The following is a 12,225-nucleotide window of genomic DNA, read 5'->3' on the forward strand; positions in this document are numbered from 1 at the left end:
TATCTGTACATCCTTGTTTAGTATGCCAAGGATCTTCTTGTAGACAGAATTGTCATTTGTTGATTTTTCTAAAAGGTTCTTTTGTCTCCCTTCTGTTCTGCTGGCACTACCACCCCTCCAACATCCATCTATGTATCCATTCTCCAAAGCATGCTGCCTGGGGCTGAGTAGTTTTGAAACTCCAAGTGGACAGTGCTCTTCCTCAGTTAATGCTTATTTATGGAGCTCCTTCTCTGGTGCTAAAGGAGGGGAGGTGGGAAGACCCAGATGACCTGGATCCTACCCTCAGTGGCCTGCAATCCAGATGGGCTGTGTGGGCACATGACTCAGTAATGACACAGCAGTTAAGGCACAGTGAAGAATTATGTTCTTCCCTTCTGCAAATCAGCTGGGTAAGGCCAAGACAGCTTCAGGTATCAGTTCTGGGATGGATTAATGCAATTGTTCTCAAACTTTTACACTCAAAAATTTTGGAGGATCCCAAAAAGTTTTTGTTTATGTGGATATTATCTACTATATGTTGTATAATATAGCCTTCATTAGAAATTAAAACTGAGAACTTTCCAAAACACAAGCCTACATAAGCACACAATCCATTATTTGTCAGACTAATATTGTCACACATGATGCAACCTCTGGAAAATTCTGCATATTCAGGAGAGAATGAGAATGTAAAAGACAAATCTTAAATTTAAATCTTAAAATTTTTATGAGGAGAGTTTTTGATTTTGCAGATTGCCTGTAAAAGTCTAGGAGACCCACAGGGGCTCCCTGACCACACTTTGGGAACTGCTGGGGTACAGCATATAAGCTCTTTCAGCATCAAAGATTTGAAGATTCTAACAGAGTGCCTGGAAGTCTGTTGAAGCCTTGATCAGTGACAGGAAGAATTCTCTTTTTACAAATCTCTGGTGAAGGGGCACCTGGGTTGCTCCATTGGTTGAGCCTTTGAGCGTCTGACTTTGGCTCAGCTAATGATCTTGCAGTTCGTGAGTTTGAGCCCCACATCAGGTTCTGTGCTGACAGCTCAGAGCCTGGAGCCTGCTTTGGATTCTGTGTCTCCCTCTTTCTCTGCCTCTTCCCCACTTGTGCACTCTCTCTCTCTCAAAAAATGAATAAACATTAAAAAAAAATTTTAATAAAAAATATCTGATGAAGTAGGAAAGAACAAAAATAACTTTTTCTTTACTCTCTTAAGGTTCTGTTTTTGGGGCCTGCAAGTTAAACTGGCAAAAGCCATATTAACAGGAGAAAAGGCATACACATTTTATTTGATGTTAATATTTAATTTTTATGTGCATGGAGACCTTTGTAGAAAAAAGTGAAGACCCAAAGAAGTGGGTAGAACAGGTGCTTATACACTGTTTTAACAAGTGGCGATAATTTGTGGAGAAATGACAAGGCAATAGGTTTGGGTTTCTGGGGCAGTAAATTGTGGGATAGTAAATATATAGGGGAGACTAATAGAAGATAAGAGTTATGTTAGTAAGGTTTGTTTGTGCAGACCCATCTCAGAACAGCCCTTCTGTCTCCAATGATAAGGGTCGTTTTCCTGGTGTGGAAGATGAAAGGGGGAACTTGCACCAACAGAAGTTTATGTCCTTTTAGGCAGATAGGAGGAGAGCAAAGATCTCTGTGTTTGCTGCTTAATTGCCTTCCACTCAAAATAATTCTTATGCTGGGGCGCCTGCGTGTCCGTTAAACATCCAAGTTCTTCTCAGGTCATGATCTCACAGTTCTTGAATTCAAGCCCCACATCAGGCTCTGTGCTGACAGCTCAGAGCCTGGAGACTGCTTTGGATTCTGTGTTTCCCTCTCTCTCTGCCCCTCCCCTGCTCACACTCTGTCTCTCTCTCTCAAAAATAAATAAACATTAAAAATTTTTTTAATTATTATGCAAAAGTGGCATATTTTAGGGTGGCATGGTCTGATCCCCTTCAGTAAATAATAATAATAATAATAGGTTATACTAGATACTGAGCTAGCAGTACCTAAAATTCTCTTCTCTGGAAAGTTCTGGCAGCCTTAACATTCAGTAAGCACTGTTGTCCATTCCTAGACCATGCAATCAGGGAAGATACACCTTCCAATAGTTGAGCCCAGAGATTGTGTGAGAGGCCAGGCTTCCCTGGGGCATCAGCAGAGGAAACCAAAGAGCCAAGGTCAAAGGGGCCAAGAGAAAGGGCTGGAAACAGCTGCCTGTTCACCCCACTTCCCCCAACCCAAGCAGCAGAACAGACCACCCCCCCCCACCCCCCCCCCACCCCCAATCCAGAGATGAAAGAACAAAAAAGCTGCTTTGTGTGTCTGGGGAGAAGAGGAGGCTGTCCTGCAACAGAAGGTGGCACCTGCGGGGTGCAGCTAAGAGGGAAAGTGGAGGTGCCCCAGGCTGGCGAGGGTGCTGTGAGGCAAGGGACCTGTGGGAAAGGAGAAAAGGGTCCTGGAGAGCACCCAGCTCCTGGGATGCCAGGATACAAGAATTGGCCCCAGTGAGGAGAAAGGATTCCTCTCCATTAGGTGGTGAGATAGTCCGAGGCTCCCACTCTGCCTCTCAGCCTCTGCTCCCTGCACCCTGGTGGGCTCTCGCTCTGTGGAACCATTGCTTCCTACACCAGGACACTAGCAATCCTTTCACCAGCGGGGCTGCTGCTTGGCTTGCTTGCAGAGCGGGCTTCTCAGTTTCTTGCATATCAAATCCCCCTTGCCTTTCCAAGCCCGACCTCACCGCCATGTCCCCTGGAAAGCTTCTCTGATCCTATCCAGTTAGAAGGAGACCTTTTTCCTCTGAGATCCCATAAACCTCTATTTAGCACTTAATTCTTCCTCTTTGTATTAAAAAAAGGAATAGAGTCTGTCTGCACTAAATTAGAAACTCCTTAAGGGCAGGCATCTTGTCTCACTCACATTTGTTTACCCCTTCCAATGCCTAGCCTGGTTCCTTGTACACTGCGCGTTTTTAATTGATGTTCGTGGAACTACCTTCTGCATATTATTTCTTCCCATCCTCCTTTGCCCCACAACCTCTTTGGAAACCCCTGCATCCTGTCCTGAATCCTGACCTGCCAATTTGTGCAGGGTGAGAGCTGACCCAGTAACAGGAGAGGGCAGAGGGAGCGGCAGGGGCCATGTCATTGCTCCAACCCCCTCCATCCTGTCACCATGGGCTTGGTGTGGCCCAACCTGCCAAGTGGGCACTTTGGACTTCTTTATACCCCTGTCCTCTCCACTGTGTCTTTCTACTTTGTCTTACCCACGGTCCAATCCTGGCTCTTCTCACTCTGCCCCTAACCATGTCCACCTGAGGGGACATCCCACCTAAGAGTGGGAGAATGGGAAGATAAAGTAGGTCCTTGGTCTCCTCTTTTTGGCTGTCCTCTCCCCAGCTGGCCTGTTCTTCATTCTTTACACAAATATCTTTTGAGCACCTACCATGTGCCAGGCACTGTTACAGATGCAAGGACCCAGCAATGAATGAGACAGGCAGACACCCCAGCTTTGTGGTATTCAAGAGCATTATCCCAGACATGACTAGGACTTCTGATAAGTGTCAGAAGCTGTTGAAGGCACTGGACAAGGAAATTGTAGAGACTTAGAGATTATTGGCAATGGGAATGAAGTTTTGCTCACCTCTGATGTCTGACCAGGACCATGCTTCCCTCTCAGGTGTATGAACTGAACGGGACTGTCCATAGCCAAGAGTGGTCAGTGAAGACTTACAGAGAAGTGGCTTGTATGTTTGCAGAAAAGCATCCTGGATTTATTGGAATCAAAATCATTTATTCGGATCACAGGTGAGAGAGAACACGGCTGAAGCTGCAGGATTTGGGAGAACAGGATGCAGGCAGAGCTACTAGACTTGGAAGGGAAGGGGAGGAGAAAGGGAGAAAGAGGGAGGCTGGGAGGCCGGCTTCAGAGACCCACCCTCCATGCCAAAGAGCCATGGCTTTGGCATGTATGTTCCTGCATGAGAGCAAAAATCTATCTCTGAAGTCACTTCTAGTTCGAATCTTCACAACCAGACTGAAATGAAGAAGTGTGGCAATTTTCCAAATAGTTCTAGGCCTTGACCTCATGTCAGCCTGGGTGATTCAGTTATGGGTATGTTTTTGCCAGTATGTTCAGATAACTGGCCTATTTCTTTGTTTCACTTGGCTGGTGGTGTTCTGCTTCATGTCAACCATGTGCTGTCCCTGGCTGTGTAGTTGGCCTTGATTGGTGACCCAGCCCTGAGTGACAGCTATCTCAGAGTCTGTGTGTGGATGTGTGACCTGGCAGTGAGAACAAGGACCCACTCTTTCCCCAAGCAAGCACAGAAAGCTTTAGAGCTTAGTTTCCCTTCTTAGTTTTATCCAAGGAAGGCTCTCTGTCAAAGGCAGGCCTGTGTAAGGACTGTGACCCACCTGCGGGGCTGGAGATGCAGGGGTGGCAAACAGATGGGGATCACACTGAGTCAGTGCTTGGGGAGGGGCAGCTCAGCCCTAGAGGTTGGGCTCTGGATGGCAGTCAAACCCCTCCCCGCCCCATTTCCCCTGAATCCCCTTCACCGTTTGTGAGAACAGAGGCCTGCACCTGTGTGCTAGTTGGCCAGGGTGGAGCTTGCAGGCTGGGGCCCCACTGGTTCCCCTCAGAGGCTCTCTGGGGGCCAGTGGCAGGAGGGTGTGAGGGCTGGGTTGCAGGTGGTAAATCCTCCTGTGATCCCTTAGAGGATCTGCAGGAGGGGGAGGCTCTGCAGGAGAGGGAATGGGCAGGCATAGGGAGGGGGCAGGAGAAATGTAGGCCCATAGAACTGAGGAACAAGTGAGCCAGCTGCTGTGCAGAGACCTTTGTCCTGTCACAGAGTTGTGCCAGACTTTTCTTTTGGTGCTTCTGTTGTGCTGCTTGCCTCACCCCTATCCTGGGCTTGAACAGAGAGGGTACAGACAGAAGTAAGACAGTTTGTTTACATGGTTTCTGGAGTGCCCAGGGCCTTGCTGATTCAGCTGGAGGGAGAGGACATACAGTTGCCAGGTCCAGCTGACTCGACAGGGAATTGGGCATTCATACAATTGGGAATTGTAGCATTTCACAGGTGTCCAGTGAACAGAGAGCTGGCCTCTGTACTGCACCCGTTCCAGGAGCCTTCGTCTCAGGGATGCAGAGCAAGTTTCAGACAAGACCTCTTTGCTTCATATAAATGTGGACAAATGAAACCTATCCCATGGGTCTCCTTTCCTCACTTGTTGTTCAGACACCAAAGTTTCCTCTAGAACCAGCTGGACTCCTCAAAAGGGTGGATTTGGGTGAAATATCTCTCAGATGTATCCCCTGGAAGGGATCACAACAGCATGGGCAGGATAGGCTCATGTGCTGAGGGTCTGAGAAGTGGTTACTGAGTAATCTGGACTAGACCAGCCCCAGGCACTGGGGGAGCTGCTCCGGGGTACGGGGTCCCCCCGGGGTACATAGGTCCGCCAATGCCAAGTCACACTGTCTCCTATGCTTTTCTCTGTCTCTCCCACAGAGTCAAAAATGTGTCCTTCATCATGAAATCCATCCAAACAGCCATGACGCTCCGAACCATGTTCCCCAGGATGGTGGCAGGGTTTGACCTGGTAACAGACCCTACACAACAAAGCTGTCTGAGAGCAGGGCCCAGCAGGCAGCTCTTTGTGAAGGCCCTGGCAGCATGCACTGAAACCTTCTGCAGAGGCTCAGGCTGTCAACCACAGGCCTGGCCAGGGTTTAGCACTGACCTTGTGTAGGGGCCTGCAGGAGGATGATAGTCACAAGAGAAAGCAGAGCAGACAGGGCCAAAAGCCTGAAAAGGGGAGTTCCAGAATAAGGAAGGAATTCAATGAGGTTGGGTAGTAATGGTGGGCTCATTTCCATTTCCCTGCCCTCCATCCTCTTTCTAGCACATGTGGCCTACCTACACCTGCCTCTTAAAACTATAGCACATAGAGGGTGGTCTGGAAGCAGAGATGGGTCTAGCCCTGGGCAAAACTGTCAAGGATGGGAAAGGTGTCCTCTGTCCCTTCATCCATTTGCTTCCTCAGCTATTTTTGAAGCTGCACATCCATAGTGGTGTCACTGCCTTGACCACCGCCAACCCCCCGCCCCCTCCCAAATCAAAGCCATAGCTGAGTTCTGATAGCCAGGGCACACTTCCTAGGTGGCAACTCATCAGTCTCATTAAGGAAGCTAAATTAGTTTGAATAAACTGACTAAAAGGCACTCCTGACTCCCTCTTATAGGGAGGGAGTATATCTGTACATTTTACCTGAAACTGGGCTTAAGCTTTTGCTTTCAGAACATCCAGAGCTCAAAGGAGTGGATTTCAAGGAATCATTTTGTTTGTACTGGGATGCCTTCCTGGGATCTCTGGGGGGTGCTCAAGGATCTAGCCGCTCCAGAAAGGGGCAGAAGTTCCTCCCATCTCACCTTTCCCCTCTGTGTGCAGCCCTGACAAAGGGGGCTGAGAAGAAGAGCCTCTAGTATAGAACTTCCAGAACAGTTCATTCAAGGACTGTAATGGACAAGTTCTAGAGGGAAATTGGGGTAGGAAGGGGGGTAGATAGTTGTTCAAAGGAGTCTACTTGCAAGTTCCAACTCTCTTTCAAGCCTGCACTCCATTCCACTACATTGAATACCTGTATTTGGCTTATTATAAAAATGTTCCATTGCCCCCCAACAAATTAAAATAGGCATTCTGAAGGAGGTACCCATTTTATCCTAAGGCACCCTTACTCTTGGCATGCAGCTACAAGCCCTGGGGATATGTGTGGTTTAGTTTGAAAAGCGTAGTTTTGTTGTAGTTACAGCTGAGGCACTGAGTCACAGAGGGACCCTGCCAGGAAACTGACATGTCCAAGGACCCACAGGTAATGGGTGACAGCTGAGTCTGGAGCCTTCCTGACTCCTGGTCCAGGGCTCTTGTTCTCTCGCACTCTCTCTCCATTTTCTGTGGGTCTGTCAGTATCTCAATGTCTTGTTTTCTCTGTGTCTCTCTGTTGCTCTTGCTTTCTCTCTCACTCTCTGCCCACAGCAAGGAGCTCAGGGCTGAGCACAAGGACTTGGAAAGTGGTGTCAGAACACAAGGTGGAAAGGGGTGGGAGGATACGAGATACAGCCTCTGACTGACTAAGCGGGGGGAATTATTTAGGGGTAATAATACACTTTCTTTTCTTTTCCAATTTTGCTGCTGGTCATTTTTAAAAGGCTATGTGACAATGGCCTCAAGTAGTAACGTCAGGTTATAAGGAAGAGTATTCACAGGCTATTGAGGGTACCATCAGCAAATTGAGGCATGGACCAAGCAGACAGCTCCATGTCCCCTCCTCTCTGTCCTGCAGGTGGGGCATGAGGACACTGGCCACTCCTTGTATGACTACAGGGAGGCTTTGATGATTCCCACCTTGCATGGCGTTAAACTGCCTTACTTTTTCCATGCTGGAGAGACAGGTGAGCCATGTGGAGACGAGCAGGACAGAGGTGGGATGGATAGGAAAGCTCCTTATCATCACTCAAGAGAACTGATGGGATCCTGGGGCAGTATTGGTATTGTTGATAGTGATTTTATGGCACTTGTCCATTTCATATGGAGAAATATGTATTCCCCCTGGAGAAGGAATAACAATGATAATATAACAGTATCTGGCATTTTACATATATTATTTCTAATTCTCACCCCAGTCCTGCCAGGAAGGTGTTTTTATCCCAATATTATTTATTTTTTATATTTTAAACTGTACTTTATTTATTTTATTTTTTAGTTTTTAAATGTTTTATTTATTTATTTTGAGAGAGAGAGAGAGCGTGGGTGAGCAGGGAAGGGACAGAGAGAGGGATAGAGAGAGAATCCCATACAGGCTCCACACTGTCAGCACAGAGCCCAATGCAGGGCTCAAACCCACGAACTGTGAGATCATGACCTGAACTGAAACCAAGAGTTGGACACTTAACCAACTAACCAATCTCTATCCCCATTTTATAGATGAAGAGCCCAAGGCTCCAAACATAGAGTACTTGGCCCAAGGGTAAAGAGCTAGTCATTGGTGGAATTTGATTTTGAATTCTTTCTGATGATCTCCATTTTATAATCAAGTTGTGCTTAAGAGGTTAATTCACCTGTCCAAAGTCACACAAGGGTAAGTGGCAGAAAAGGGACTACAACCAGGCAACTAGGAGGCTCTGTCCACACTCATCAGTGCTGAAGAGGAGACCCCACCCAGCCCAGACAACTTGACTACTATTGTTTATGAAATGCCATTAGCCCAGCCATGCCTTTTCTCCCTAAAGCTCACTCCACAGGTTTATAGGTCATCTCTCAGAGCTTCCCATATTCCAGTCCTTAAAATATGTAAGTCCTAAGCAAAAGGAGTCCCAGATCATGGCTGCAATTTCAGGTTAAAATGAAGATTTGGGGGGCTTAGATCAGGAGGAAATCTTGCTGCTACACCCCACCTGGTGTCCCTGAGTACTGTAGGCACCTGTCACTCTTAGAAGACCAAGGAGATAAGTGGAGAGCAGTGTGGGGGCTTGGATTTCACAACCAGGCTTAAACCTTGGTTTATCACACCATCTCTCAGAGGAAGGGTATGTGTGCCTTACTCTCTTATTTCCTGACATTTCAATCAATTTAGACCCAATTTAGATCAAAACTGTTCTAGGAAATTTGAAGAATTGTTTGTGGGGGATGGGGCAAGGGAGTAGGGGGATGTTAACCTTGAAGAGCTTGTGGTCTAGTTGGGAAAATCATACTTACCTGTATGAAATCATTTCAACAGTATGAAACACTGTAATAGGATCTAACCAAATTCCAAGACGAATGGCCCTAGGAGAGGATTTTGCCAGGAGCTGGGTATTTGATACCTGAGAGTAATGTTCTTATTTTTATTTATTTTATTTTTTTAAGTTTATTTATTTATTTTGAGAGAGAGAGAGACAGAATGTACATGTGAGGAGGGAAGGGGCAGAGAGAGAGAGAGAGAGAGAGAGAGAGAGAAGGAGAGGGAGAATCCCAAGCAGGCTCTGTGCTGTCAGCACAGAACCTACCAACCATGAGATCATGACCTGAGCCAAAATCAAGAATTGGATGCTTAACTGACTGAGCCACCCAGGTGTCCCTAATGTTCTTATTTTTTAAAAGGAAGAAATCTTTGAAAAAAAAGTTCTAGATAGGAAACCAGTGAAAATCCACCTAAAACACATGCCCTAAAAAGTAATGGGAATTCTTGGATTTTATTCCTAACAGAACAGTGGAGTTTTCATATTTTATATGTGGGTCAGTTAGGATGCTTTTGGCTGCCAGGAATGGAATACACACATTCAATAGGTTTTACAACAAGGTCATCTGTTATTTCACATAATAAGCAACCTCTGCTGTTTTCATCAAGTTCAGGGTTTACCTTACTTTGTTGTCCATGAAGTCACATTCAGGTGAGACAAGATGTTTCCTCTAGGGTATCTTCTTTTATCAGGGAGGAAGCCCAAGATCTCCCCACCAATAACCTTCCAGGTCAGCATTAGGACTATCCTAGTTGCAAGGGAAACTGGGAGAGTCAGGACCTGTCATTTTCACCCTCCAAAGAAAGCCCTGCTAGAAAGGAATGTACAATGGGGATGGCTGGTAAGTAGGCAGCCAACGCTATCTGCCACCACTTTGTCAGTACTGGTCATTGTGATCTGGCAATTGTCTTGCAATTGATATTGTTAAAGATATAAATTAAATAAGTACATACAAGTAACTATAGGGGCACCTGGGTGACTCAGTGGGTTAAGCGTCCAACTCTTGGTTTTGGCTCAGGTCATTATCTCATGGAGCCTGCTTGGGATTCTCTCTTTCCCCTTCTCTCTGCCTCTCTCTCTCTCTCTCTCTCTCTCTCTCTCTCTCTCTCAAAATAAATAAATAAACTTAAAATTTGTTTTTAATTATATTGAAAGAGTTTGCAACACATTGTTGTAAAAAATCATGAACAAAATTCCCAGAAAATAGCTCTGGAAACAAATAAAAAATGGAAAGAAAGAATATAGGCTGTGGATTCAGATAGACCAAGGTTTAAAACTGAGTCTTGCTACTTGAGTATGCTCCTTCAATTTACAAAGCCTATGTAAGTTTCAACTTCCTCATCTGTTACATACATACATAAAATAAAGGTTTGCCATACCTCCTCTCTTTTACCTCTCTTTAGCATTGTTATACGAAAGTGTGTGTGTGTGTGTGTGTGTGTGTGTGTGTGTGTGTGTGTGTGAATGTTCTTTTACTTGCTTGGGGATCTGAAGCCTTTATCTGAGGATAGTCTATGGGCCAGATCCATCTGACTGGAGACTTCCCCTTTATCCACAGACTGGCAGGGTACTTCCATAGATAGAAACCTTCTGGTTGCTCTAATACTGAACTCTACCAGGATTGGCCATGGATTTGCGTTGACCAAACACCCAGCAGTCTGGGCTGACTCCTGGAAGAAGGACATCCCCATAGAAGTCTGTCCCATCTCCAACCAGGTATGGATGATCCATGGCACCAACCCAATACAATCTTTCTTTCCAACCTCAACCTCTGTTCTGATTCCCAAACTTTCCTGTATGATTTCTAGCTCCTGAGCTCACTTGTTTTCTATATTCCTCTGCTGTCTCTCTCCCCTTAGTAAGTTATTTAGGAATGGCCCTCTGCCTAATCCATTCATAATGGCAGCAGTTGAGGCAACTGAGGCAGCAGTTGAGGGTCCCCAGTGGGGTGGAATTTGGGGCAAGGCTAAAAACAAAGCTAAAGGGACATTGAGGAAGGCCAGTGAAGTAGGAGGGGCCATAGAATACTTTTGCTTTCACAGCTGCTTGGGGTTCTTTGTGCACCTGCCTCTCCTGCTGTGTTCCAGAGAGCTGCTCTGAGACAGACCAAGAGAGAGACCACATGTTTGTGAAGGTGAAGAATCTTGGAGAAAATTGGGAAGAGTATGAGGACTGGCTCTATTCCTTGTATTGTACCCAGAAGTCATCCCAATGTTTTTGGGTCAGAGTTTGTCTTTCTTCTTTGCTTCCTGTTGGGCAGGTTCTGAAACTGGTGTCTGACTTGAGAAACCATCCTGCTGCTATTCTGATGGCCACTGGGTACCCCATGGTGATCAGTTCTGATGACCCGGCAGTCTTTGGTGCCAAAGGCTTGTCCTATGATTTCTATGAGGCCTTCATGGGTATTGGGGGAATGGCAGCTGATCTGAGGACACTCAAACAACTGGCCATGAACTCTATCAGGTGAGGGTCCTGTGTACTTCCCAGATCCCCAACTCCCTCTTCCACCTCACAACTTGTGTTTATCTCTAGTAGAGGTTTATGGCAGAAGCTTAGAAGGTTTCTTTGGGTTTTCTCCACAACACCTCTGTTTTGTTATTGCTCTCAGACTGGGGAGAAATGTGTTCTGCAAGCATCTAAGATCCCCTCATCTGTTTCCCAACCCTTTCTCCTGGGGCTGACCTAAGTGCCTTTTCTCCACAGATTCAGCACCTTGATGGATATTGATAAAAAAGCTGCCATGAAAACCTGGGAGGAGAGATGGAATAAGTTTGTAGCTGACCTGGCTGGGAGGCCAAAGTGAGAAGACAGTCACTTATTACCCTATTCCTCTGCTTCCCTCTGTAAGCTGTTTTCACCTTCTGTCAATCATTCTTAAACCCACACCAGTATAGTTTCTACCTCCATTCCTTTATCAAAATTGACATCATGAAGGTCATCAATGGCCTCGACACTGATTATCCTCTCAGGAACACTTAAACATTCTACCAGACTCATCGTTTTGAAATATTCTTTTCTCTCAACCCCAGTGACATCAATGCTCTTGGTTTCCTCCTTTCTCTCTGGCCATTGCTTCTAGGGTCCCTTTGCCAGTTGCTCTTCTCTATCAGATTTCTGTGTCGGATTTCCTCAGGACTTAGTTTTGCCTCTCTTCTATTCATGTCTCTGCTTCTTCTCCTCTTCGTTTTCTCTTACTCTATAGTGTTTTCCTGGTAGTCTCATTCACTCCTTTGCTTTTAAATACTATTTATTTGCCGATGATCCCCAAATGTATTTATTTACTTGGATCCTTCACAAGAATCTCAGAAACCTACTATGTGCAATTCTCAATCTCTCCCTTTTAACCTTTTCCTGGTCTTTCCCATCTTGGCAAATGTCACCTCCATCCATTCTACCCAGGTGTTGAGAGCAGAAATTTTCAGTGAAATTGTTGATACTGCTCTCTCCCCTGTTCCCTGC

The 12,225-nt window shown here is 46.0% G+C and overlaps 1 protein-coding gene across 7 annotated transcripts in view; it reads left to right on the forward strand.

Annotated features, from left to right (window-relative positions):
- Window positions 1-12,225, forward strand: part of ADA2 (adenosine deaminase 2) — a 35,374-nt gene that overhangs the window by 14,316 nt on the left and 8,833 nt on the right. For 5 of the 7 annotated variants that reach the window (XR_008300027.1, XR_008300026.1, XM_053225574.1 and 2 more), the window contains 6 exons: window positions 3,664-3,791; window positions 5,501-5,591; window positions 7,332-7,440; window positions 10,325-10,482; window positions 11,027-11,229; window positions 11,470-11,565. Coding sequence is in view for 5 of the 7 variants with exons in the window: in XM_053225574.1 (XP_053081549.1) it covers window positions 3,664-3,791; window positions 5,501-5,591; window positions 7,332-7,440; window positions 10,325-10,482; window positions 11,027-11,229; window positions 11,470-11,565 (785 nt within the window). In the remaining 2 variants the exon portion in view is untranslated. Of the gene's footprint in view, window positions 1-556; window positions 1,351-3,663; window positions 3,792-5,500; window positions 5,592-7,331; window positions 7,441-10,324; window positions 10,483-10,808; window positions 10,901-11,026; window positions 11,230-11,469; window positions 11,566-12,225 lie in introns of those variants that run through there. The other 2 variants (XM_053225575.1, XM_027073900.2) reach the window with 2 other exon arrangements.

Source organism: Acinonyx jubatus, chromosome B4 (genome assembly GCF_027475565.1).
Source record: "Acinonyx jubatus isolate Ajub_Pintada_27869175 chromosome B4, VMU_Ajub_asm_v1.0, whole genome shotgun sequence".
NCBI lineage: Eukaryota > Metazoa > Chordata > Mammalia > Carnivora > Felidae > Acinonyx > Acinonyx jubatus.